The sequence below is a fragment of the Cheilinus undulatus genome, linkage group 18, assembly GCF_018320785.1.
Source record: "Cheilinus undulatus linkage group 18, ASM1832078v1, whole genome shotgun sequence".
In the NCBI taxonomy this organism is placed as follows: domain Eukaryota; kingdom Metazoa; phylum Chordata; class Actinopteri; order Labriformes; family Labridae; genus Cheilinus; species Cheilinus undulatus.
The window spans coordinates 390,635-418,309 of record NC_054882.1 but is presented as its reverse complement, the minus strand read 5'-3'; the positions used below and the strand labels follow the sequence as shown (position 1 = coordinate 418,309).

At 43.5% G+C, this 27,675-nt stretch overlaps 1 protein-coding gene across 1 annotated transcript; it reads right to left on the bottom strand.

The window, feature by feature from the left end:
* Nucleotides 1-634: 634 nt before the first annotated feature.
* Nucleotides 635-27,672, bottom strand: tyro3 (TYRO3 protein tyrosine kinase; the record flags this gene model as incomplete). The annotated part of the gene is made up of 18 exons (XM_041813157.1): nt 635-2,788; nt 3,842-3,978; nt 4,904-5,063; nt 8,545-8,654; nt 9,663-9,784; nt 9,859-9,951; nt 10,505-10,585; nt 11,456-11,551; nt 13,544-13,638; nt 13,844-13,967; nt 14,057-14,195; nt 14,439-14,581; nt 19,108-19,288; nt 21,487-21,602; nt 21,975-22,061; nt 23,564-23,734; nt 25,311-25,411; nt 27,527-27,672. Coding segments are annotated over 18 exons (2,475 nt in total), but the record flags the coding sequence as incomplete, so codon positions are not given.
* Between the last annotated feature and the right edge of the window lie 3 nt (nt 27,673-27,675).

The window sequence follows — 27,675 nt, the reverse complement described above, 5'->3', positions numbered from 1 at the left end:
TAGTCTATAGTACATACTTGTCTAACAGAATGTAGTCTGTAGTACATACTTGTCTAACAGAATGTAGTCTGTAGTACATACTTGTCTAACAGAATGTAGTCTGTAGTACATACTTGTCTAATAGAATGTAGTCTGTAGTACATACTTGTCTAATAGAATGTAGTCTGTAGTACATACTTGTCTAACAGAATGTAGTCTGTAGCACATACTTGTCTAACAGAATGTAGTCTGTAGTACATACTTGTCTAACAGAATGTAGTCTGTAGTACATACTTGTCTAACAGAATGTAGTCTGTAGTACATACTTGGCTAACAGGATGTAGTCTGTAGTACATACTTGACTAACAGAATGTAGTCTGTAGTACATACTTGTCTAACAGAATGTAGTCTGTAGTACATACTTGTCTAATAGAATGTAGTCTGTAGTACATACTTGTCTAATAGAATGTAGTCTGTAGTACATACTTGTCTAATAGAATGTAGTCTGTAGTACATACTTGTCTAATAGAATGTAGTCTGTAGTACATACTTGTCTAATAGAATGTAGTCTGTAGTACATACTTGTCTAATAGAATGTAGTCTGTAGTACATACTTGTCTAACAGAATGTAGTCTGTAGCACATACTTGTCTAACAGAATGTAGTTTGTAGTACATACACAGCTAACAGGAAGTATCAGGTAGTTGTCAGTTTAGAATGCAGTTACTGTTTATGTACTTCTGCTGTGACTCCACTTACTGATGTTTCATTTTTAAGGTGTCTACTTCTGTGATCTGTTGTGAAGACCGTCTTTCTTTTTAGAGTGTGTGGTCTCCTTCTCTATTGATGTGAGCAGTTTGTTCGCAGAAGATATAATGCCTCAAAGTGCTAAGCTAAAGGTTAGCAATCTTCTAAGGTTTCCTTAGTCGTTCACTGTCAGATCAGTGGCTCAAGCATCCAACTAAACCAACACAGTCAGCATAGACGGACATCTCTAGAGAAAAACCCAGAGTCTGAACTAGAGAGACCCAGCAGACTTACTCTAAGCCTGACTCACCCAGTTTAGTTTTCTGTCAGGATGGTGAATACTGAGACCAGTCACATGGTTTTAGTGGATTAAGGACCAGAGTACTGCTGAGCCACAGACAGGGACACAGAAGGCACACTCACTCAATAACACAGTCACGCTTTAAACACGTAGCCAGCAGTAATGTCAAACAGCTCCATACTGAGCTAGTTTTTCTTTGTCTAAACTCCTCTCTTTAGTTCATTCTGGTCTGGTGATGGCGTTTATAGAATAATAGATGTGTGGGTTTGTCCTTATAGAATGTCTACCATGGTGGTATTTCGCAGGAATGTTCTTTCTCGGTCCTACTCTGACTTCCTATGACACACACAATTTTACCCTCTCTGTACCAGCGACCTGTCTGCTCCTTTCATTCCCTCAATGTCTGCTGTTTTCCTGACTTCATAATGTTAGTGTTTAGGCTGTGATGTAATCATGACGTCTACTCCTGTTTGGTCTAATAGTGTCTTCAAATGTAGTCGTCTAAAGTGTTTACGAGAAGAGACCACATGACCACCCTTCTAACAGATTAATCATGACATAAGTAGAACTTTGAAGACAGTTCTACCTTAAATAAGTCGACCTATCAACTCGACCAGACCTCAACTAAACCACTCTGTCCTAAGAAGCCACAAGTTAGTTAAAAGTTACAGTTTATGACCATGTGTATTTTAGTCCATTGGTGTCTATGGCAGTGTGTATTTATGTTTGTGTATTTTAGTCCATTGGTGTCTATGGCAGTGTGTATTTATGTTTGTGTATTTTAGTCCATTGGTGTCTATGGCAGTGTGTATTTATGTTGGTGTATTTTCGTCCATTGGTGTCTATGGCAGTGTGTATTTATGTTTGTGTATTTTAGTCCATTGGTGTCTATGGCAGTGTGTATTTATGTTTGTGTATTTTCGTCCATTGGTGTCTATGGCAGTGTGTATTTATGTTTGTGTATTTTAGTCCATTGGTGTCTATGGCAGTGTGTATTTATGTTTGTGTATTTCAGTCCATTAGTATCTATGGCAGTGTGTATTTATGTTTGTGTATTTTAGTCCATTGGTGTCTATGGCAGTGTGTATTTATGTTTGTGTATTTCAGTCCATTGGTGTCTATGGCAGTGTGTATTTATGTTTGTGTATTTTAGTCCATTGGTGTCTATGGCAGTGTGTATTTATGTTTGTGTATTTTAGTCCATTGGTGTCTAAGGTGTTGTTTAGTTTGCGTTTCTTTTGGCTCTGTCTCCCTCACATCCTCCATTCCTTTGTTGGTCAGTCTCCACCCGACAGTGCTGTCCACAGACATAAATCAAATGTCCCTCTGATCAGCTGACTCAGGAGCTCTGGTCCAATCAGGTTATAGCAGTAGTAGTGCTTGGACTGGTCAGACGTTGATGATGACATCCTCCTCCTCTTGTAATGTGTCCATAGGCCCTGCCCCCTGCTGCTCATCGGGGCCACCAGGTGAGGCGATGATGTACCTGTAGTCTCCGCCTCCTATGGCGAGCGCTGCCCCCGACCCCAGCATCAGCCAGTCCTCTCCCTCCGGCTCAACCACCCTCTGCTGCCAAGCCACACCCCTGACCCCTCCACCTTCCACAGGCTCCTCCCCCTCCAGGTTCACATACAGGAGGGGCTCCTTCAGTGGGGGGGTGGGGCCAAGACTGAGCCACAGCGCCTCCAACTGGTCGACCAGATGTTTGAAACTAGGACGACATTTAGGGACGGGACTCCAGCAGCTGTGCATGATCTCATATCTGAGTTTGGACAAAAGCAGACAGAACTGTGATAAAACTAATAATAATAACATTGATGACAATAAAATAGTAATCATTGACCAGACGTTTGAGATCAATACCATTGTATAATATGTGGGATATACTAAACCAATGTGCGGTTATCGACTTAGCCCTAAAAGTAGGTAAATGAGTGTCAGATTATTCCTTTGCTGTACAGTAGAAAGCCTTTTTATTTCCCTTTTAAATGGTGCCACTTCTTTAAGGAACATGCAATGTTCCCTGATCTTCTCTGCCAATTCCAAAGAGCTGATTCTACCACTTTGGTGTTTGGTGGAAACAGGACAGATTGGTAATTTAACACTTTCATCACTGAACAAACAGGAGCCTCAGTAGAAGAACCATACACAGCCACAACAGCGTGGCTCCTCCTCCTCATGCTGGTCACCAGCCTGGTCACAAACTGCTGTGGAATGGCATCCCATTCTTCCACCAGCATTAGTCTCCAGTCAGCCAATGTGGTTGTGTTGGTCACTCTGGCACCAACAGAACGCCCAAGCTGATCCCACAAGAGTTCAGTGGGATTAAGGTCAGGACTGCTGGCAGGCCATTCCATCCTCTCCACTCCCAGATTCTGGAGGTAGTCTCTGATAAACTCCGCTCTGTGGGGGCGAGCTACGCCATCCTGGAAGATAGAGTTCAGTTTTCACACTTTGAGCCTCTGATCCGGCTGCTGTAAGCAGAATCTGGACTCATCTTTGAACAGAATATTCCTCCACATGTTCAGGTTCCAGTTCATGTGTTGCTGACACCAAACAGCCTGATGGCGAAGGGTAGTCATGGCAGCCCTATGAGACCGGAGATTTGCTGTTCAGTCTGTTCTGGATTGTCTGGGCAGAGAGCTGTTGGCAATATCATCCTACAAACCTTGTAGCAGACAACCTACAGTTCCTAAGAGCTGACAGGATGAGGAAATGATCTTCTTGGGACAGTTAGGCACCAGGTAGTATTATAGGGCTAACTACACCTCTACTGCTGTGTATTTGTTGTGTATTTGTTGTGTAGTTTGCTCACATATCGTCCCTGCAGTGTGCTGGTTTCTTTAGTCTCTCTCCTTTGATCAGGAACTCGTAGATCTCAGAGTTTTCCACACCAGGGTATGGCGTCTGACCACGAGTCATCACCTCCCACATGGTCACGCCAAATGCCCACTGATAAAAAGTGAGAGAGCAGCAGTTATTAAACAGAGGACATCTAAGAAAAAGGACATAGTTTAGAGAATGTCTAAGAAAAAGGAGACAGTTGAGAGAACGTTGAAGAACAAGGAGACAGTTGAGAGAACGTTGAAGAACAAGGAGACAGTTGAGAGAACATCTAAGAACAAGGAGACAGTTGAGAGAACATCTAAGAACAAGGAGACAGTTGAGAGAACATCTAAGAACAAGGAGACAGTTTAGAGCAGTGGCTCAGGACCCACCAGTCTGTCTTACGACAGATTGCGACCCAAGTTTCCAATAGAATTTCAACAACGCATGTTTAGTTAATGAAATATGTTGCAGTTTTGAGCATGATTGGACCAAAATACCTGATATAAAAAAGAAAAGGACAAAGCTGACACATTTCATATCCTCTTTCCTATCATTATGTGCCAATTTTTGCAAATTTTCTAGGGAACTTGTGAAATGACTTCATTATGGGAAAGGTAGCCATTGACTGACAGGAGAGGGGATAAATTAGTTGAAATGTTGATAAAACACTTAAATTTACCAAATTTCAGAGTAATGCAGGGTAAAATACAAAGGTATCAATGCATGTCCAATAAGGACTTCAGGACTTTTTCCACCATATTTTTTCAGACACCTAGTTGTAACCCACTGAAAACTGCTCTGCTACCCACTTTTGGGTCCCAACCCACCAGTAGCGAACCACTAGTTAATCAGACATCTGAAAATAAATCATGATCTCAGAACACTGAAATGAGCTCTAGAGTTATGGGACAATAATGACTCCATACTCATCACTTTACCATGGGGTTCTTACAGGTTCATTAACTGACACCTGAACTACTCATATCTTCATCTGTCAACTGATCAGTTTCATTGATCCATCCATACATAAACGTGTGTCGGGGTTTACCACGTCACTCTGAGTCGTGTACACGTTGTCAGACAGACTCTCCAGGGCGATCCACTTCACGGGGAGTTTAGAAACCGATCCCTGTCGGTAATAGTCTCCACTGTAGATCTTCTTAGAAAGGCCAAAGTCTGCAACGCAAACCGTCATGTTCTCATCCAGCCTGGACACAACGCAGAAACAAGAAGGCAGACGTAAACAAACATGTAAACAAAAGGACATGTAAACAAACATGTAAACAGACATGTAAACAAACATATAAACAAACAGACATGTAAACAAACAGACATGTAAACAGACATGTAAACAAACCGACATGTAAACAAAAATAAACAAACAGACATGTAAACAAACATGTAAACAAACAGACATGTAAAGAAAACAGACACGTAAACAAATATGTAAACAAACATATAAACAAACATCCATGTAAACAAACATCTCTGTAAACAAACCGACATGTTAACAAATATGTAAACAAACAGACATGTATCAAACATAGAAACAAACATCTCTGTAAACAAACAAACATGTAAACATATACACTAACATTCATGTAAACAAACATCCATGTAAACAAATCCAGCAAGTTCATTTTGTCTTCTTCTTCTGAATAATCTACTTGGGTTTCTTTTTTTCAGACAATTAATTGTAGGATGTGTTTTTACCTTGACATGTTTCAACTGTCATCTGCAGTCTTCCTCAGAAGCGTCAGCTGCCGCTGTGACATGTCCTTATATGCTGTTCTTCTGAGGCGTGGTCAGCCCCACGGACCTGACCAGGTCTATCAGGCTGACCACGCCCCCCACCCCCCGATGGTCTCTGGAGAAGAGAGTCCCAGATGTGGGAGAGCATGAATGCTCCCTCATCCGGGTTTATGGAGTTGTTCCCCTGCTTCCTGATTTCAATGGCCTCCTTAATCCAGTGTTTGTGTTTGTTGTTCTCTGACCCAATTATTGTCGCGTTGTCCCAAACCACGATGTGATTTTGTCTTGCGACGTTTGAATGCAACATCATCTACGAAATACCATGCAAATCATGCAAAAACACATACATAGGAGAAACAGGAAGAATGTTCAACACAAGAAAAAAGGAACATCAGAAGGAGTGTGAAAAGGAGACAGCAGGTCGACTCACAAGGACAGAAAAAGAAAAGGCAGAACAGGAATATCTCAAATCAGCAATATCAGACCACTGCAAAAGACAAAATCACATCATGGACTGGGACAACGCAACAATAATCGGGTCAGAGAACAATAAACACAAACACTGGATTAGGGAGGCCATTGAAATCAGGAAGCGGGGGAAAAACACCATAAACCGGGACGAGGGAGCATTCATGCTCTCCCACACCTGGGACTCCCTCCTCCAGAGACCATCGGGCGGTGGGGGGTGTGGTCAGCCTGGTAGACCTGTCAGGTCTGTGGGGTTGACCACGCCTCGGAAGAACAGCATATTAGGACACATCACAGCGGCAGCTGACGCTTCTGAGGAAGACTGCAGACGACAGCCGAAAAATGTCAAGGTGAAAACATCTCCTACAATTAATTGTCTGAAAAAAGAAACCCAAGTAGATTATCCATGAAAACAAACATCTCTGTAAACAAACATCCATGTGAACAAACATCCATGTAAACAAACAACTATCTCTGTAAACATATATATACACTAACATCCATGTAAACAAACCAATCCATGTAAACAAACATCTCTGTAAACAAACATATACACTAACATCCATGTAAACAAATAAACATCATGTAAACAAACATCAATGTCAACAAACCAATCCATGCAAACAAATCAACAAACATTTAAACAGACACATATAGGAAGAGTCAGTAGGTAGCAGGCTGAAGTTTTTGTTACCAACATTAAATTTCTGGTTGTATTCTAAACTATATTTTACCATGTTTATTCCAGATAAACTTTATCGACAAAAGTATTTGTCCACCTGACCATTCCACCAGCAGGAACTGTACTGACATTGTGTTCAGATCCATGTACTCTAATATGGAGTTATCCTCCTTCTGCAGCTCTAACAGCCTCCACTCTTCTCTTAAGGCTTTCCTCAACATTCTGGAGTGTTTCTAATTTATGTGAATGTGTGTCCATTCATTCTGTAGAGCATCTATGGGGTCAGGCTCTGATGTCGGACCAGAAGGTCTGGCTCACAAGCTCTATTCCAGTTCATCCCAGAGGTGTTGGATGGGGTTGAGGTCAGGACTCTGAACTCATCAAAAAAGGTCTTTCTAATCCTTCTTTGGTCTCTGGTCCACAGTCCTGCTGGAATAGAAAAGGGCCTTCCCCAAACTGTTGGAAGCATAGCATTGTCCAGAATGTCGTGGTCTGCTGAAGCATTAAGATTGGCCTTCACTGGAGATAAGGGGTCTAGACCAGACCCTGAAAATGAGCCCCATACCATTATCCCTCCTCCACCAAACTTAACAGTCAGACAGGTAATGTTCTCCCAGCATCCTCCAGACCCAGACTCACCATCTGACTGTAAACAGAGAAGATGATTAGTCACTCCACAGAACATGTTTCCACTGCTCCGCAGTGCAGTGTCGGTGTGTTTTACTCCACTCCATCTGATGCTTGGTATTGGACTTGGTGATGTGAGACTTGCATGCAGCTGTTGCCATGGAAACCCATTCATGAAGCTCCTGCTGCAGTTTTAGTGTTTACATTAATGCCAGAGGAAATGCAGAACTCTTCAGCTATGAAGTCAGCAGAGACTTGGAGACTTTTTCCCATGATCCTTAGCAGTCATTGACCTGCTCCGTGATTTTACCTGGTCTGCTGCTTCATGGCTGAGCTGCTGTTGTTCCTAGACTCTTCCACTCTCTAATAATATCACTGAGAGTGGACTGTGGAATATCCACCAGGGAGGATATTTCACCAACTGTCTCAGTCCTGGAAGTCTCCGAGCTCTTCAGAACGACCCGTTTAGGATCACAGATGTTTGAGACTGCATGGACAGGTGAGGATTTTGGACACCTGTGGGTCTGACTGAAACACCTGGATTCATTAATTGAAAGGTGTAGACTCATACTTTCGTCCATGTAGTGTATCATTGAGGATGCAGGGCCTGGGGCCCAGATCCGAGTACCCTGACCCCAAACTCTGATCAGTGTGATCACTAGGAATCGTTCTGGGGTTCTGAGCCCAGTCCACTTGAAGAGGTCTCAGGAACAGAACATGTGACCAGGCCCGTGTTTTGATTACAGGGTTCTCATTAGTGATTAGAGCTGTAAAGTCGACTCTAAATGTCTCCTGTGGTATCCTCTCAGCCTGGGTCCGTCTCTTCCTCTGAGCTGTAGATGTAGGAGTATGAAGAGGGTCAATGACGGCATCTCTACAAGAATAAAAATATCCACAGTAACAGGATGGACTCTCAATGTGGACCTGAGTGGTTGTCCTTTCTTTGTCCTTTTTGGTGGATTTACAGACCAGCTATGTTCATACCACCACCTACTAACCCTACTGGATCAGACTGAGTACATACACCAGTGTTCTCTAACGGAGCCACGTTAATGTGAACACAGACCAGCAGTGGGAGGAACCAGGCCCAGACACAGCACCAAACATCTGACCAATGCAAAAACACTCTAAAATCATGACCTGCTGTCTCTTGGACTCACATGCAGTTCCTGGCAGCGAGGTCCCGGTGGATGATGTTCCTGCTGCTCAGATACTCCATCCCCCGAGCAATGTCCAACATGAAGCGCAGCAGCGTGTGCGTAGATAGATCCTGGATCATGTAAGGGTCAGAGCACCAGAGAGGGGACAGAGCATCATGTGACAGGTCTTGTCATAGAAATAAAATTCTCATGCATATATTCAGTCATTCATTCTCTATGAATAAATTTGGACAGTGTTTCTTTTCCTGCTGTACCTAAACTCAGGTTCTGTTTTTTCCACGTTTGCATTTCTAAGCTCCGTACTGGTGAAATGGAGCTGCAGTAATTAAGCCCTGCCTCTCCCTTTAACCCCGACATCGTAACCTTCACGATAACTCATGATGATCCACCTGTAGGTCATTTTCACCAAGCAGTCCGGCTCCGTTCGGTGTGGCATGGCACACTTTTTTTTTTTCCATAGATGTAAAGCTGGAAAGGGTCCCAAAAGACCGACTCGTACCGTCCCACTTTTTGGCACCCTTCCGTAGGGGTGCAAGTCCTACCTATCTGTCCCAAAAAGGTGGCGCTACACACAACAATAGAGGATTGTACTGAGGTCACGCCAGCATGCGACACGACCGCTGGGCTCCAGGCTGCAAAGCACAGAAGTCTGCTCTGTGAGGAGAAAAACGGACTAATATCTGCTTAAATCAGGATACTTGGACTGGACAGAGATCCACACTGTCTCCTAGTCTGTGGATGTTGATGTGTACCCACTAATCCTGACGTTTATCTGGACCTGATTTTAAGAACACAAAGCAGAGCCTGAAGGCTCACATCAGCCTGGTCTATCTGTGCTGGATGAAAAACTAAATTAAGGCTTAGGTTTTGTGAATACGAAGCCTTAGATCAGCTGATTCTCTGTACTGTAACTACTTATTCATCTATTTCTTACTTTAGGAAACCTGTGAAAACATCGTTCTGTGGTTGTTTAATGTGTCTCTGAAACTTCAGGCTGCAGCTGATTTTAAAATGAGATTAAAAATCTGTTTTTCAAGAGAGTCCTGACCAAAACAGGGAGCAGCACTGTCAACAAAGTCACCAACAATCAAACGTGAATGAAAACAGCAGTATCTTACAAACGGACTCTCTCCCAGGCGAGAAAGCAGCAGGAAGGTGTGCAGGTCTCCGTGTTTCATGAATGGGAGAATGACCATGGGTATGGGCAGCCGCTGGCCAGGACGGCGGTGAAGACTCACTCCTATTGGTGGAACAGAGTTGTCAGTCAAACAGCCAGACCCCACCCCCCTGCTGTGATTGGTGTTTGAAGGTTACCGATTAGCTGGATAACATTGGGGTGGTGGAAGTCCTTCATGTAGGCCGCCTCCTTCAGACACTGCTCGATATCACATGACGAGGTGATGTCAGCTGTGGATGGATGGTATAATTGTTATTGATCAGTTAATCAATCAATGAAAGTGATTGGATGTTTAACTATGATCAACATTTATGATTGATCCTTATGTCAAATTCCTCAAATTCCAATGACATCATCAGGCTGATCTACCCTCCCTGCCGTGGCGGTGAGGGTCAGATTTGTCTACAACTCGCTGCTGTCTTTAAACCCTCTTCCTTAACATATAGGACGAGCTACATCTGACTTTGACCGCGTAGGGGACGTCTGACTTTGACGGCGTGGGGGACGTCCGACTTTGATGGCGTAGGGGACGTCTGACTTTGACGGCGTAGGGGACGTCCGACTTTAACGGCATAGGGGACATCTGACTTTGACGGCGTAGGGGACGTCCGACTTTGATGGCGTAGGGGACGTCTGACTTTGACGGAGTAGGGGACGTCTGACTTTGACACTGGCATTTGAGTGATTAAGGAGAAAGGCTCATTGTCCTCTCTGATGTCATCACTCTGCACTTCCTGTGTCATAATTTAAACACCAACAAAGAAAATGAACAATGACACTCACATTTCAGCACTTTGACTGCCACCTTCTGGACAGACGAGTCCTCAGCCTTCAGGAATGCCTCCCTCACTGAGCCGAACTCACCTGGACAGGAAGAAGGAGAAACACAGTCATGAACACCTGGACAGGTAGGAAGAGAAACACAGTCATGAACACCTGGACAGGTAGGAAGAGAAACACAGTCATGAACACCTGGACAGGTAGGAGGAGAAACAGTAATGAACACCTGGACAGGTAGGAGGAGAAACAGTCATGAACACCTGGACAGGTAGGAGGAGAAACAGTCATGAACACCTGGACAGGTAGGAGGAGAAACAGTCATGAACACCTGGACAGGTAGGAGGAGAAACAGTCATGAACACCTGGACAGGTAGGAGGAGAAACAGTCATGAACACCTGGACAGGTAGGAGGAGAAACACAGTCATGAACACCTGGACAGCTAGGAGGAGAAACACAGTCATGAACACCTGGACAGGTAGGAGGAGAAACAGTCATGAACACCTGGACAGCTAGGAGGAGAAACAGTCATGAACACCTGGACAGCTAGGAGGAGAAACAGTCATGAACACCTGGACAGCTAGGAGGAGAAACACAGTCATGAACACCTGGACAGGTAGGAGGAGAAACAGTTATGAACACCTGGACAGGTAGGAAGAGAAACACAGTCATGAACACCTGGACAGCTAGGAGGAGAAACACAGTCATGAACACCTGGACAGCTAGGAGGAGAAACACAGTCATGAACACCTGGACAGGTAGGAGGAGAAACAGTCATGAACACCTGGACAGCTAGGAGGAGAAACACAGTCATGAACACCTGGACAGCTAGGAGGAGAAACACAGTCATGAACACCTGGACAGGTAGGAAGAGAAACACAGTCATGAACACCTGGACAATAACAGGTGAAAGCAAAAATCAGCCTCTCAGGTGTTGTTGTTGTTGTTGTTGTTACCTTTCCCCAGCATGTGTCCCAGCGTCAGCAGCCTCTCAGGGATCAGGACGTCCTGCAGTTTGTACTTCAGGTCGTTGTTGATACCCAGACTGTCCACTGGAGGGAGACAACCACAAATAGATTATTCCATTAGAATTCCAGGTTAAACATATCTAGATTAAACTGAACACTGTTTTTGAACCATGTGGAGCCCGAGCTTCCCCAAGGTGTCTTTAGAAAGATAACACTCTGAAGTTTCTTCTCAAACTGTCAGACTCACTGTAGCTGCAAATGTTTACAGAGAAACAGAGGCCTGTAGATGACTGTAGCTGGGAGGGATTAGCTGGAAAACTGAACTGGACTGAAGCATGAAGCCTTCGGTAGATCGAGTTCAAAGATGAGAACAAGAGAGGGTATGTAGTGGCGTCACATGCATACACTCTTTAGAACATACAATGAGGATTTACAGCCAGCTTTTATCAGGAAGAGACCAGGTGATTTTGGAACAGAGACTCATGGTAACCATGGCCCTAGAGCTACAATACAATAAAAGGCTGCTACTCCTTAATGCTTCAACATACAGACATCACCTTGGTCTGTATGGAAAGAGGACACTTAGAGGAATCCTGTAGTCCAGAATCCCTATCAGGTTTAGAGGAATAAATAAAACTAAAGGGAATTGTTTGATACTTTGTGACTAATTAATGAAATTAAAAAATAAAAATAGAAATATGAATTTAACATTTACATATCATCCACACTCATATTTACATTACTAGAGACATTATTTACTAATTTTACTATTTTCATATTACTGGCAACATGCCAGTCCTTATATGGCAGGGGCTGATGACATCACAAAAGTGGGGCCCTCATAGGTTGTTGTAGGCTATAGGCAGAGTAAGGAACATCCTAATTGGTCGGTAAGGGTTCAGTAGGGTAAGGTCAGAGGTCAACATACATTTCTCTATAAAGTATCGATAATAATGACTAGAAAAAATACATTATTCCAGTAAATAAAGTGGACTCCAGAGAACAACAAAAGCAGCACCGGTCCATAGATCTTTCTGGATGTAATCCTGTTTCTGGACCTAAAATTGTGGCTGGATTGAGATTGAGGGTACTCTTTCTGTATTTGATGAAATACTCTGATCTGGAAAGAACAGGAGAGCTAGGTCACTTTTATTGTAAATAGTCTGATGAAGTAATTAATAGAGTTTGCTCTAGTGATTTTATCCTGGGATACTTCACACAGTCAGAACCCTGAGAATCAGAGCTTTCTGATCATCTAGAACTGGGGTGGACTGAAGAGCTGTCATTGGAAATAACCCACTACAGGATCTCTGATTTATAAAGGGTTAAAGAGCAGGAATATTCTTCCCATCATGCCTCCTTCCTCTCTCAGGACCATACATCCCATCATGCCCCCCTCTGTCAGCTGTGTCTGATGTTTTGATGGTCCGCTCTGATCGCGCTGTCTTTACTGTCTCTCCTGCCGTGTTGTGGTTCTATCAGGCAGCATTCTGATTGGCTGAGTGCCTTCAGGTAAATACAGGTGTGCTGAGCTGTGGCTGCAGGCAGCTGTTTGGTGTAAACAGACTGAAGTTTGGTCACATTTTATGGAAACAAGTTTGACTTCTTCTGTTTCTGCAGCAGCCAATCAGCATCCAGAACACCAGCTGGGTCTACCTGATTGGTGCAGGCTTACTGGTCTACAGCCGATCACAGCCCACATCAGCCTGGGTCCATGTCCTCCTCTGAGTTGTAGGTAGATCTAGAGGTATGGAGAGGGTCAAAGCTGGTCTCTAAAATCTTCCACAGTAACAGGATGGACTCTGGATGTGGACCTCCTGGTAAACCCTCCTCTTTAATCTCTCAGTACTTGGTCTGACCTCCTTTCTCATGAATTACTGTGTCTCTGCTGGTGTCAAGGAACCAACCAGCCCGTGGTCCTGCTGGGGGGTTATGAAGCCCAACCTTCAGCTCATCTGGATTGTTGAGTCTGGGGTCTCTCAGAGATCCTCTGTGGGGTCAGACCAGTTGGCTGGCCCATCAAACCCAGTAACACCAGAGTCAGTAAACCAGTTTGAAGTTGAATGTTTGACTCACGTGTCGACTCCTGAAGATCTGAAACGTTTCGGCTGAAGGAACGAGCCGCCGTGAAGGAAACAGAAGATTCATCCCCAGGAGACTTAAAGACAGAACTACGAAGAGAGAGAGGGTCCAATATTCTGAGTTAGTCTGGATTATCTTTAGATTAGAAACATTTAGACAGAACTACGGAGAGAGAGAGGGTCCAATATTCTGAGTTAGTCTGGATTTTCTGTAGATTAGAAACATTTAGACACCAGTGTTCTGAATTAAGTGGACTGCTCCTTTTAATATCTAAAACATGACCTCTGTTTTTACCCGAACTGTGTCTCCTTCTCACGGCGCTGAGCGAGGATGGTGAGCAGGAGGCCGACCACGGATGCCACCAGCAGCCCCAGCAGGAGACCCACCCACATGTGGCTCCGTTGGATGGGGACCTGAACTGAGGGGCCAACAGGAACCAATCAGATCGCAGATCCAGACACAGACCTTGTTAACATGTTATTGATTACTTAAGACAGGTGTTCATACCTGATTCAGGCAGCACCAGCACAGGCCGACTCCATGGACCACAGCCCACGACCGTACACGCCGCCACCTGGAAGGAGGAGTTAAAGAAACGCCCACTTCCTGACAGTTGAGCCACTGACTCCTTGAACAGCATCGGCTCCTAGAGGAGGGAGAAGGTTGGAGAGGGGCCAGAGCATGCTCAGTCCAATAAATGATGACATCATCTTCAAAAATGTTTAACCACAAGATCCAACAGAGTTCAGTCAGCATCACCCGCTCAGTGATTTGCTCATCTGTGACTGGCTCACCTTTTCTGTGATTGGCTCACCTGCTCTATGACTGGCTCACCTTTTCTGTGATTGGCTCATCTGTGATTGGCTCACCTTCCCTGTAACTGACTCACCTGTGCTTCTCCTCCCAGAATCCATTGCACCTTATAGGCCAGTAGCCTCCCCTGGAGCTCCTCCTCCTGAAGCTCCGCCCACCTCAGGGTCAGCTGGTTCTCTGTCAGTGAGAACGTGAGGTTCCTTGGAGCAGATGATGGAACTGAACAACACAGAACACCATCAGCTGCTACATGATTGGCTGTCAGCTCCACCAATCACAGCACACATAATGTTAAAGTACTACTGCTTTGAATGCTAACTGTGTTAATGCTAAACACTGATGCTCCACTGTAGAGGGTGTTCCTGTGACATCACAGTCAGAGGGTGGTTAGAGTGTGTGTGTTTGTGTGTGTGTGTGTTTGGTTTAAGTATTCATTATACTGCTATTATAACAATCATTATTATTATAGGTAGTAGTAGTAATAGAAGTATTATCATCATCATCATTTTATTTCATTATTGCCATTATCATCAAAATCATTTTTGATCTGTGGTTTCTTCCTCTGGATTTAAAATCTAATTGAGGTCAGAGTTCAGCGTCTGGCCTACGGGGGACGCTGCTGAGTCTCCACAGTGACTGAAACAAAGGCTGATTGTACGGAGGGGACTGAGATCTGCTGGAGACGCTCCAACTGGAGCAGACGCAGCAGCAGCTCTCTGATCGACCCCTTTATCAGTCTCTCTACAGGATTTTCAGCCCTAGAGTCTTCTGGTTCTGGTTTGTGGTCTGAGCGGAATCCGCCAGTCCCCTATCAGCAGGTCTGGTGTTTACAGATAAAACAGTCTGAGTGGAAAACCACAAACAGGAGGGGATGGGAGTCAGACAACCAAAACCTGATCCAAACACAGCCACTCTCGGATTTATCTGTAAACCAATATCTATGGTTATGGCTAACCCAGACGGTGATCCCTAACCCAGACCCTAACAAAAAGGCCCTTACCCCTAAACCCAGACCCTAACCAATGGACCCTTACCCCTAAACCCAGACCCTAACAAAAAGACCCTTACCCCTAAACCCAGACCCTAACCAATAGACCCTTACTCCTAAACCCAGACCCTAACCAATAGACCCTAACCCCTAAACCCAGACCCTAACAAAAAGACCCTTATTCCTAAACCCAGACCCTAACCAGCAGACCCTAACCCCTAAACCCAGACCCTAACAAAAAGACCCTTATTCCTAAACCCAGACCCTAACCAGCAGACCCTAACCCCTAAACCCAAACCCTGAGCCCTGACCCAGACCCTAACCAGCAGACCCTGATCCCTTAACCCAGAACCTGAGCCCTGACCCAGACCCTAACCAGCAGACCCTAACCCCTAAACCCAAACCCTGAGCCCTGACCCAGACCCTAACCAGCAGACCCTGATCCCTTAACCCAGAACCTGAGCCCTGACCCAGACCCTAACCAGCAGACCCTTATTCCTAAACCCAGAGCGTCCCTCAGAACTGCTAGTTAACAAAGTATTAATGATATTCAAAGTGACTGAAGTGCTTTAAACTCTGACATAAGCAGGAGGTTAATACAGAACAACATACTTCTGAGAGTCTGATTGACTGATTTTTACAGCTGCTGTTAAACCACGATGTAAACACCAACAGGAGGTAGCATCTGTGGTTACGATGTCACAGTAAACACCAACAGGAGGTAGCATCTGTGGTTACGATACGACAGTAAACACCCACGGGAGGTAGCATCTGTGGTTACGATGTCACAGTAAACACCAACAGGAGGTAGCATCTGTGGTTACGATGCCACAGTAAACACCAACAGGAGGTAGCATCTGTGGTTACGATGCCACAGTAAACACCAGCAGGAGGTAGCATCTGTGGTTACGATGCCACAGTAAACACCAACAGGAGGTAGCATCTGTGGTTACGATATGACAGTAAACACCCACGGGAGGTAGCATATGTGGTTATGATGCCACAGTAAACAACAACAGGAAGTAGCATATGTGGTTACGATGCCGCAGTAAACGCCAACGGGAGGTAGCATATGTGGTTATGATGCCACAGTAAACACCAACGGGAGGTAGCATATGTGGTTACGATGCCACAGTAAACGCCAACGGGAGGTAGCATATGTGGTTATGATACGACAGTAAACACCCACGGGAGGTAGCATATGTGGTTACGATGCCATAGTAAACAACAACAGGAAGTAGCATATGTGGTTACAATGCCACAGTAAACGCCAGCGGGAGGTAGCATATGTGGTTATGATGCCATAGTAAACAACAACAGGAAGTAGCATATGTGGTTACGATGCCACAGTAAACGCCAACGGGAGGTAGCATATGTGGTTACGATGCCACAGTAAACGCCAACGGGAGGTAGCATATGTGGTTACGATGCCACAGTAAACGCCAACGGGAGGTAGCATATGTGGTTACGATGCCACAGTAAACGCCAACGGGAGGTATCATCTATGGTTACGAAGCCACAGTAAACACCCATGGGAGGTAGCATCTGTGGTTACGATACCACAGTAAATACCAACAGGAAGTAGCGTCAGTGGTTATCAAAAATGCCTCTCTCGCCTTCTGTTAGTTCAGAACGCAGCAGCTAGGCTTCTAACTGGTTTTAACAGATGGCATCACATTACCCCCATTTGAGCATCCCTATACTGGCTCCCTGTAAGTTTTAGAATTGATTTTAAGATTTTACTTATCACTTTTAAATCACTGAAGGGCCTGGCTCCAAACTACCTAACAGAACTTTTAACCCCCTGCGAGCCAGGCTGCAGCCTTAGATCCTCGGGCAGGGGCCTCCTGGTAGTTCCAAGGTTGAGGCTTAAGACTAAAGGTGACAGGGCTTTCTCTGTCAGGGCGCCTCGACTTTGGAATGACCTGCCTGAGGAGCCCTCTGTCTTTTAATGTCTCCCGTCTTTTATCATTTTTCTCTCTTGGATCTACCTCTCTGTCAAATCTGACCTTAAAGCCCCTGTATCTGCTTTTCTCAGTGTTGTATTTCATGCTTATTGATTGTTATGTGATATCTCTACTTCTCTTACTTGGTTTTTAGAGCCCCCCTTTCTTTTACTGCTTTTATTGTGTCTCCCTCTTTTTTATTGCTATATTGGTTTTACCAGACTATTATCATTATCTATGATTATGATTAAAATCTTTTACTGTCTAGAATTTTAATTTTTGTATGCTGACTTATTAATTGCAACACATTTTAATTGTTTTTATTATCCTCCTTACCATTTTTATTTATATTCCTTTCTGTCTCTTCTTAATATTTTAAAAGCTTTTACATTTCTGGACCTTAGGTCTCTTTATGTAGTTGGTTCCTGTGTTGCCTGGATTGGTCTAGGTTATTCTGGGTTTTTAGTCTTGGTCTTCATTTTATCACAGAATCTTACATATCTGGGTTGTTATGACGTCTTTCTAAACTGACACCATTTTCATGTTTAGAATGTTCTGCTAGTTTTTTATGATGTTAGAGTTTCATTGCTGGCTGAGTTTTTCATGGGTTCTTCTGTTGGTGAGGTTTTGTCTTTCTTGTGATGTTTTGCTGTTTGTGTTTGATGCTTTGTAATTGGGATTCTGCTTATTGTCAAAGCAAACCTCTGTTTTTAAAGGTGCTATACAAATAAAGTTTGTTATTATTATATTATATTATTATGATAGGGTTAGAGGTATGATGCCGAAGTTAAAGGGATACTTCAACATTTTGGCAAATTCACCCATTGCCATAATCCCTAGAGTCTTAGTAATAGGTCCGTTTCCTTTGGTTGTCAGTGCAAGCTGTTTCAAGATCTGGGGGGACCGTTAAACCAGCTGCACCGCGAACGCTATTTCAGCAGATGGAATTTTTGCTTTCCCTCATCAAACTCATCAAATACACAATCCAACAACTCCAAAACACTCTCGTGGACAAGTTGTGACCTGCACATTCACCACACTATGAAGTAATCATGGAACATTACAAGACGGAGATGTTTTAAAGCTAAACGCAAAGCCAGAACTACACTCCAGGCATGGCTGCTGCATTGTGTCACTCCGCCCAGTGGTTCACTCAAGAAAAAGCTCTGAGTATTTGGTTCATGTGTCGTAATGTTACATAATTATACGTAATTATTATTTACAATGGTTATGATACCGAAGTTAACTGCAACAAGAAGTAGTGTCTGAGGTTAAGATGCCAAGGTAAATGCCAACAGGAAGTAGCGTCTGTGGTTATGATGCCAAAGTAAACGCCAACAGGAAGTAGTGTCTGTGGTTAAGATGCCACAGTAAATGCCAACAGGAAGTAGCCTCTGCCTGTAAAGGTATATTGCTATTGTAGCTTCACTGACACCGCCGTGAAACAACATCTGTTCCAATGGACAGATGTTGATGGTCAGTGTTCTATGATAGGTGCTATGGTAACAGACCAATAAAAAACATCTGGGGCTGGGGCGCAGGCGGCAGAATGGATAAAGCGGGTGCCCCATGTACGTGGGCAGCCCAGGTTCGAATCCAGCCTGAGGCCCTTTACCGCATGTCTCTCCCCGGTCTCTTCCCTGTTTCCGACTCTATCCACTGTCCTCCCCTCTATCAAATAAAGGCACAAAATGCCCAAAAATAAAACCTTAAAAAAAAAAAAAAAGAACATCTGGGGCTAAACAGATCTGAGGCTAACTGCTACCTAAGGCTTAAAGGAAGTGACATCATAATGTTGTGTGAAAACTCACCTGACTCCAGTGTCTGCAGGTGCAGCCATGGAGAGAAAGGTGACGCCCCTACCTGGTTGACACAGGAAACTCTGACGCTGTAGTTACTGTGACTCCTCAGACCAGACAAGACCAGAAGGTGAGGAGGGACCACAACCTCCCTCTGAGGGAGGTCCCACCTCCTGGCTGAGCGCTGAGACACCTGGGGGGGGGGGGGTATAAATTTAATCTGAGTTTATTTTGAAAGTCTTAGCATGTATTTCCATTCTGTCATAGGCGGACTCTAAGATCTATGGATCAGGGTCTAAGGTTTAAGATCATCAAAGGTTTTAGGTCTAAGGTCTAAGGTATCAGGTCTACAGTCTGATGTCTAAAGTCTAAGGTTTTAGGTCTGAGGTCTGAGGTCTAAGGTTTCAGGTCTAAGGTCTGATGTCTAATGTTTCAGGTTTTAGGTCTAAGGTCTAAGGTTTCAGGTCTGATGTCTAAGGTTTCAGGTCTAAGGTTTGATGTCTAAAGTCTAAGGTTTTAGGTCTGAGGTCTAAGGTTTCAGGTCTAAGGTCTAATGTCTAAGGTTTCAGGTCTAAGGTCTGAGGTTTAGGTCTAAGGTCTGATGTCTAAGGTTTCATGTCTAAGGTCTGAGGTTTCAGGTCTAAGGTCTGATGTCTAAGGTTTCATGTCTAAGGTCTGAGGTTTCAGATCTAAGGTCTGATGTCTAAGGTTTCATGTCTAAGGTCTGAGGTTTCAGGTCTAAGGTCTGATGTCTAAGGTTTCATGTCTAAGGTCTGAGGTTTCAGGTCTTAGGTCTGATGTCTAAGGTTTCAGGTCTAAGGTCTGAGGTTTCAGGTCTTAGGTCTGATGTCTAAGGTTTCATGTCTAAGGTCTGAGGTTTCAGGTCTAAGGTTTCATGTCTAAGGTTTCATGTCTTAGGTCTGAGGTTTCAGGTCTAAGGTCTTAGGTCTGATGTCTAAGGTTTCATGTCTAAGGTCTGAGGTTTCAGGTCTAAGGTCTGAGGTTTCATGTCTAAGGTCTTAGGTCTGATGTCTAAGGTTTCATGTCTAAGGTCTGAGGTTTCAGATCTAAGGTCTGATGTCTAAGGTTTCATGTCTAAGGTCTGAGGTTTCAGGTCTAAGGTCTTAGGTCTGATGTCTAAGGTTTCATGTCTAAGGTCTGAGGTTTCAGGTCTTAGGTCTGATGTCTAAGGTTTCAGGTCTAAGGTCTGAGGTTTCAGGTCTTAGGTTTGATGTCTAAGGTTTCATGTCTAAGGTCTGAGGTTTCATGTCTAAGGTTTCATGTCTAAGGTCTGAGGTTTCAGGTCTAAGGTCTTAGGTCTGATGTCTAAGGTTTCATGTCTAAGGTCTGAGGTTTCAGGTCTTAGGTCTGATGTCTAAGGTTTCAGGTCTAAGGTCTGAGGTTTCAGGTCTTAGGTCTGATGTCTAAGGTTTCATGTCTAAGGTCTGAGGTTTCAGGTCTAAGGTTTCATGTCTAAGGTCTGAGGTTTCAGGTCTAAGGTCTGAGGTTTCATGTCTAAGGTCTTAGGTCTGATGTCTAAGGTTTCATGTCTAAGGTCTGAGGTTTCAGGTCTAAGGTCTGAGGTTTCATGTCTAAGGTCTTAGGTCTGATGTCTAAGGTTTCATATCTAAGGTCTGAGGTTTCAGATCTAAGGTCTGATGTCTAAGGTTTCATGTCTAAGGTCTGAGGTTTCAGGTCTAAGGTCTTAGGTCTGATGTCTAAGGTTTCATGTCTAAGGTCTGAGGTTTCAGGTCTTAGGTCTGATGTCTAAGGTTTCAGGTCTAAGGTCTGAGGTTTCAGGTCTTAGGTTTGATGTCTAAGGTTTCATGTCTAAGGTCTGAGGTTTCATGTCTAAGGTTTCATGTCTAAGGTCTGAGGTTTCAGGTCTAAGGTCTGAGGTTTCAGGTCTTAGGTCTGATGTCTAAGGTTTCAGGTCTAAGGTCTGAGGTTTCAGGTCTTAGGTCTGATGTCTAAGGTTTCATGTCTAAGGTCTGAGGTTTCATGTCTAAGGTTTCATGTCTAAGGTCTGAGGTTTCAGGTCTAAGGTCTGAGGTTTCAGGTCTAAGGTCTGATGTCTAAGGTTTCATGTCTAAGGTCTGAGGTTTCATGTCTAAGGTCTGATGTCTAAGGTTTCAGGTCTATGGTCTGAGGTTTCGGGTCTTAGGTCTGATGTCTAAGGTTTCATGTCTAAGGTCTGAGGTTTCAGGTCTAAGGTCTGATGTCTAAGGTTTCAGGTCTAAGGTCTGAGGTTTTAGGTCTAAGGTCTGATATCTTATGTTTCAGGTCTAAGGTTTCAGTACTGAGGTCTGAGATCCAAGATTTACAGTCAGACTGTCTCAGAGCATCAGGCTGCCATTAGTGATTAGTGGGTGGGGCTTAAAAAAAAGTTACCTGGACAATGCAGGTAGAGAGTTTAGAGTATCCTGTGAATCCTGGTTTCCATGCCAACGTGACGTTGTCATAGCCAATCCTTAGTACCTGGAGCTCAACGGGGGGCGCTGGTAACACTGAGAGACGGAGAGCCCCACCCAAAGAACTTTATAGCCAATCACAGGTCACAGATAAGTCACTTAACATTTTGTCAAATGCTAATGTTGCCATGCAACTATTAGCATTACTACCATGGCTATGCTAACATTAGCATTACTACAAATGCTACTATAACATTCTCAATACTACCAATGTTACGCTGACAATAGCATCATTACCAAGGCTAAGCTAACATTAGCATTACTACCAATGCTTTAAGTACTGCATTAACTGTCTCATTTCTTTAGATTAGTGTTATAGTAATACTAATAAAATATCAATACTAATAAGTTTGAAATGAATAATGATCAAATTAATACGAGTATTTTCAATAGTAAATCATTGATTACCTTTGATGTTTACACTTCCTGTCCGGGACACTGAGATTCCTCTGGCATTTTTGGCTTCACAATAAAACTTCAAACTGGCGTTTACACCTGGAGACAGGAAGAGAGTTGTTACAATTAAAAAAAACTGTTAATTATACTTTTACTGTTTTTTAGTATTATTTTATTATTAATAATTTGAGCAAAAATGTTTTAATAACAAACATAAATCTTTTATTTGAACAAACGTCATTATTTAAAGGTTTAAAGCTAATTATTAGTTAAGAATGAATAATTCATGAATAGTTGCTTAAAGATAAACAATACAGTTCCCATGATGCACCTGGTCAGAACCTTTCAGCTGTTGAGTCCTTAGAACCAGAACACATCAGGGCCCTAGGTTCCTGCACTTTACGTGCCCCCCACCCCCAATGGTCTACACCTGCTCCAGGACCATGCCCCATCTTTCCAGGTATCCTCCCAGATCCTTCAATAATGCTCATAGTCACCCATGGTGGTCTGGGCCAGCCTTCCAGGTCCTGGACACCCAGTATGCTGTAAACTGGATCAGACCTAGGAAAGCTCAGCTGCCATTCCCGTATCTATCAGCTGATCCTTCCTATCCCTGTTCTCCTGATCATGTCAAAATTAGACACGCGGTCCAACAACAACACCCAAACATGAACCAGAGAGAAGTCATCACAAAGAAGTCCAGTCCACGCCTCTGTTCATCATTCAACGTCCAGGCCTCACAGGAGTATAGTAAGACCGGGAGGACCAAGGACCCAAAGACTCTGACTTTAGTTCACATGCTTAGTTACCGGGAATGCCACGCTGTCTCAGGGAACTCATAACCAGTCCAAGCCTGTGGCTGATCTCAGCCTCACAGTCAGTGAGCTTCCACACTCTCACCATTCACAGACACAGATTCAACAGCAGCATCCAAGGGGGTCCCTAAAGACCTGGATCTTTGTTTGGTCCGGTAGACGTGCATTCCCAATGTTAACAATCACACTCTCTGAGCATGAACCATTTACTGTAAATAAACTTTGAGATTACTACTCCCTGTCCTTTGATAAACCCAGGGACTATTGTCAGCCTGGTCCAGATTTCCTCTGGTGCTGGGTACAGTGGTGAGTCTGAAACTCTGTGCATTTTTGGTCCAGATTTGATCTGGATTTTGGACATCAGTCAGGTTTAATGAGAGCTGAGACATGCTTGACACGTTTTCAGAACCCTTCAGGTTTTAGCCATGTACAGGACCAAAAGGAGTGATGAGTTTACCACATGACCAACAAGCTTTTCCTGTCTATGACCCCGCCCCTTTACCAGTTCTATTTAAAGGTGAAGTAAGCCTCATCGCCATATTGGAAGAGTCAGGTGTGACGTGTTAGCTGATAGGAGTAGATATGGAGACAGAGGGGATCCTGAATAAAAGCTCTGCTGTTTATGGTGGATAACACTAAATAGAGAAATGAACGAATAAACAAACAAACAAACTAAACCAATAAATGAATAAAGAACCCAGTCTGGGGTTCTACGGCTGTTCTATTGTTCACTGATACAGAAAGTGACAGATATGAAACGTATAGAAACATATACAGGAATCTCACCTGTTACGTGAAGCACTGAGGGGGACGGGCGGGGCTCTCCCTCCTGGACTCCGCCCAACCACCACACCACCTCCACAGGCTCTGGGGGGCCAACTGCTGCACACGTCAGGTTAAAGGGAGCGTTAGGGAGCGTTGCCACATCCTGAGGTTCCTCCACAAAGTGAGGAACTCCTGCAGGAGGAGAGGAGGATGAGGCTCTCTGTTAATGTTAGGGTTCTAGTGTTCTGTACTAGCCCAGTAATGTTCGCCTTTATAGAGCTGTAAATGCTAGATATCTGGATCTAACTATTTCTGTTAAGGTTGAAACGTTCTGGGCTATGGTTCTAATGGTTTCTATTAACTCATTGAGTGCCACTGACGTATATATATGTCAAAGTGTTTTTTCGGCAGCTGGCACAAGGGGGCGCTCTCACGCTCTCTATGGTCCCATGCTCTATTTTGGGTCTTCTGGGATACGTAGTCGGAACACGGAAGAGACGGTAGATCAAAGCTACAGAGATCAGAGGTGGAGACCCTGGGGTCAAAGAGCAGAGTGATCTTTACGGAGGTCATCTAAGCTAAAAGTTCTAAAATAGACGCTGGAGGAAACTTTAAACCTTTGCCTGAGAAATCGCTTACTCACTGAAACCGACACTGAACTTAACGACAGAGAGTCCAGGCATCAGCGCGTTCATTCATCTGCCTTGGCCGGCCAAGAGGCTAAAGAATGCGGCGAGGTCTCTCCCATACGTTGGAGAAATAAGGCATCCGCTTGATACGTACAGCGACGACACTTCAGAGACAGACTTTTCTGACCCAGACTCTGAGGAACGGCTGCCGGGTGAGCGGACAGATCTTGTTCTCCGTCCCAGGGCGATGGAGGTAAGTTAAAGTTAGGAACCCACTGATTACTCGGCCAAATTTATCGAAACCATCACTCATGATCCTGCAGACTTGAGAGAAGAGCAAGCCCCATGCAGTTCTAATGGTTTCTAGAAATGTTCTTATGATCTGGGCTATGGTTCTAATGGTTTCTATTAAGGTTCTCATGATCTGGGTTATGGTTCTAATGGTTTCTATTAAGGTTCTTATGATCTGGGCTATGGTTCTAATGGTTTCTATTAAGGTTCTTATGATCTGGGCTTTGGTTCTAATGGTTTCGAGAAATGTTCTTATGATCTGGGCTATGGTTCTAATGGTTTCTAGAAATGTTCTTATGATCTGGGCTATGGTTCTAATGGTTTCTAGAAATGTTCTTATGATCTGGGCTATGGTTCTAATGGTTTTGAGAGATGTTCTTATGATCTGGGCTATGGTTCTAATGGTTTCTATTAAGGTTCTCATGATCTGGGTTATGGTTCAAATGGTTTCTATTAAGGTTCTCATGATCTGGGCTATGGTTCTAATGGTTTCTATTAAGGTTCTTATGATCTGGGCTTTGGTTCTAATGGTTTCTATAAAGGTTCTTATGATCTGGGCTTTGGTTCTAATGGTTTCTATTAAGGTTCTTATGATCTGGGCTATGGTTCTAATGGTTTCCATTAAGGTTCTTGTGTTCTGTGCAATAGTTCTGATGGTTTTCTATTAGGGTTCTGACATTCTGTGTTATTGTTCTAATGTTTAAGACCCACATATAGAACACTGGAACCGTAGCACAGAACATAAAAACCTTATGTTCTGTCAGGAGGGTTCCAGGGTTGTCTATCTGGTTTCTAATGTGTGATGCATTCACTGACGATCAAACAGGTGTTGTGTTCAGGGTCTTTACCTTCCACAGTGATCCAGGCTCGTTCAGATGAAAATGTTTGGCCATGAGACTCGACATCACACCAGTACTGACCAGCATCATGCTGCTGCACAGACCGCACACTGGAATGGTAAAACAGAACTTGAGAACACTAGCACAAAATGTTAGAATACAATGATTGAACATAAGACACTAAAACAATACGTTAGAAGAGTAACACAGAACATTACAAAATTGAAACAGAACATTGGAAAAGTAACACAGGGGTAAGAAAACTTACAAAGAACATTAGAACACTAACAGAGAAAGTCAGAAAGCTGACACAAAACATTAGAACACTAACACATAACATTAGAACGTTATAACACTAGCACGGAACATTAAAAACAGATAAAAAACATGAGTACTTTATTACAGAACATTAAAACACTGTTACAGAATATGATTCCCCTATTAAAGAACATTAGAACACTGATTTGAAACAAAACTTTTAATCAGAACATCTGACACTATCACAGAACATTAGAACTCTCATGTAGAATATTAAAACTTTTATATAGGACCCCTGACACCATCACAAAACTATAGAACTTGAAGCAGACTATTTGAAAACTAGCACAGAACATTAGAACACTACTATAAAAGATAAGAACCCTCTAGAAACCATTAGAACTAGTAAAGCACATTTGAATCTTGGCTAATAACGTTGGTTTGCAACTGTAGAATATTAGAAGTCTAATAAAAAACATCAGAAGCCTTAGACAGAACATAAAAACCATAAAGGACTATTAGAAACCCTAAGAACAGAATGTTACAGCCCTTCAGCTGAGCATCTGAACAATAGCAAACAAAATTCAATCCCTAAAACCCCAACCCTGGCACAGAACATTAGAAATCTTTTACAGAATGATCAAATCCTAGCACAGAATGTTAGTACCCTAATCCTTATCCACAGAACAGTAGGGTTCTGGACAGTAAACGTGGAGGAGAGAAGGATACGGGAGGTTCTTTAGGAGTTCTCTGCCTGTGTTTGAGGGTTCTGGACAGTAAACGTGGAGGAGAGAAAGATACGGGAGGTTCTTTAGGAGTTCTCTGCCTGTGTTTGAGGGTTCTGGACAGTAAACGTGGAGGAGAGAAAGATACGGGAGGTTCTTTAGGAGTTCTCTGCCTGTGTTTGAGGGTTCTGGACAGTAAACGTGGAGGAGAGAAAGATACGGGAGGTTCTTTAGGAGTTCTCTGCCTGTGTTTGAGGGTTCTGGACAGTAAACGTGGAGGAGAGAAGGATACGGGAGGTTCTTTAGGAGTTCTCTGCCTGTGTTTGAGGGTTCTGGAAAGTATACGTGGAGGAGAGAAGGATACCGGAGCTTCTTTAGGAGTTCTCTGCCTGTGTTTGAGGTTCTGGACAGTAAAGCGTGGAGGAGAGAAAGATACGTGATGGTCTTTAGGAGTTCTCTGCCTGTGTTTGAGGGTTCTGGACAGTAAACGTGGAGGAGAGAAGGATACGGGAGGTTCTTTAGGAGTTCTCTGCCTGTGTTTGAGGGTTCTGGACAGTAAACGTGGAGGAGAGAAAGATACGGGAGGTTCTTTAGGAGTTCTCTGCCTGTGTTTGAGGGTTCTGGACAGTAAACGTGGAGGAGAGAAAGATACGGGAAGTTCTTTAGGAGTTCTCTGCCTGTGTTTGAGGGTTTGCCCTTACTCAACATGTCCTGACCTGCAGCTCAGAAACGGGTTTTACAGGGTCACAGGGGAGTTTGTCAGACATGGAGGCTTTTATTTTGATGGTAGTCATCTCTTTAGCAGGATCCTGAGCCCCTGACTTGATGATTTCATCACAGTGATGTTTTATGAATATTTCAGAGAAATTACACACATCATTTATGGAGGCAGTAATTGATTTTTTATCTGATAAAACAGCCAAAGTTATTACATTTATTCCTCTGTTTATCCTTTTATCATCAATTTTCATTTAAACAAACATGAATTTAAAAAGATGGCAGCTATGAATTATTACAAAGTCAGAAGACTTTTATTGTGAAAACTGCTGCTTGTCTTTTTTTATGAAGTTCCTGTTAATACTTCTGACTTTGATTAATGAGCTGATTGATCAGATATTTGATAGTTTAATCCATAAATATATTGATAGATGTATAATTGGATAAAAGAACAGACAGATCAAGGTTCTCCCAGCGTGATGAACATCTGGTCATTGATTATTGATTATAAATTGACTGACGTACCTGTAGAAGGTCTCCCAGTGCGACTCTCCCAGCGTGATGAACATCTGGTCCGTGCTGTAGAGTTTCTCTCCGTCTTTCATCCAGATGATCTCCGGCTCAGAAACGCCGAGAACGGCACAGCCGAGCCTTGCGGCATTTCCCTGAGACAC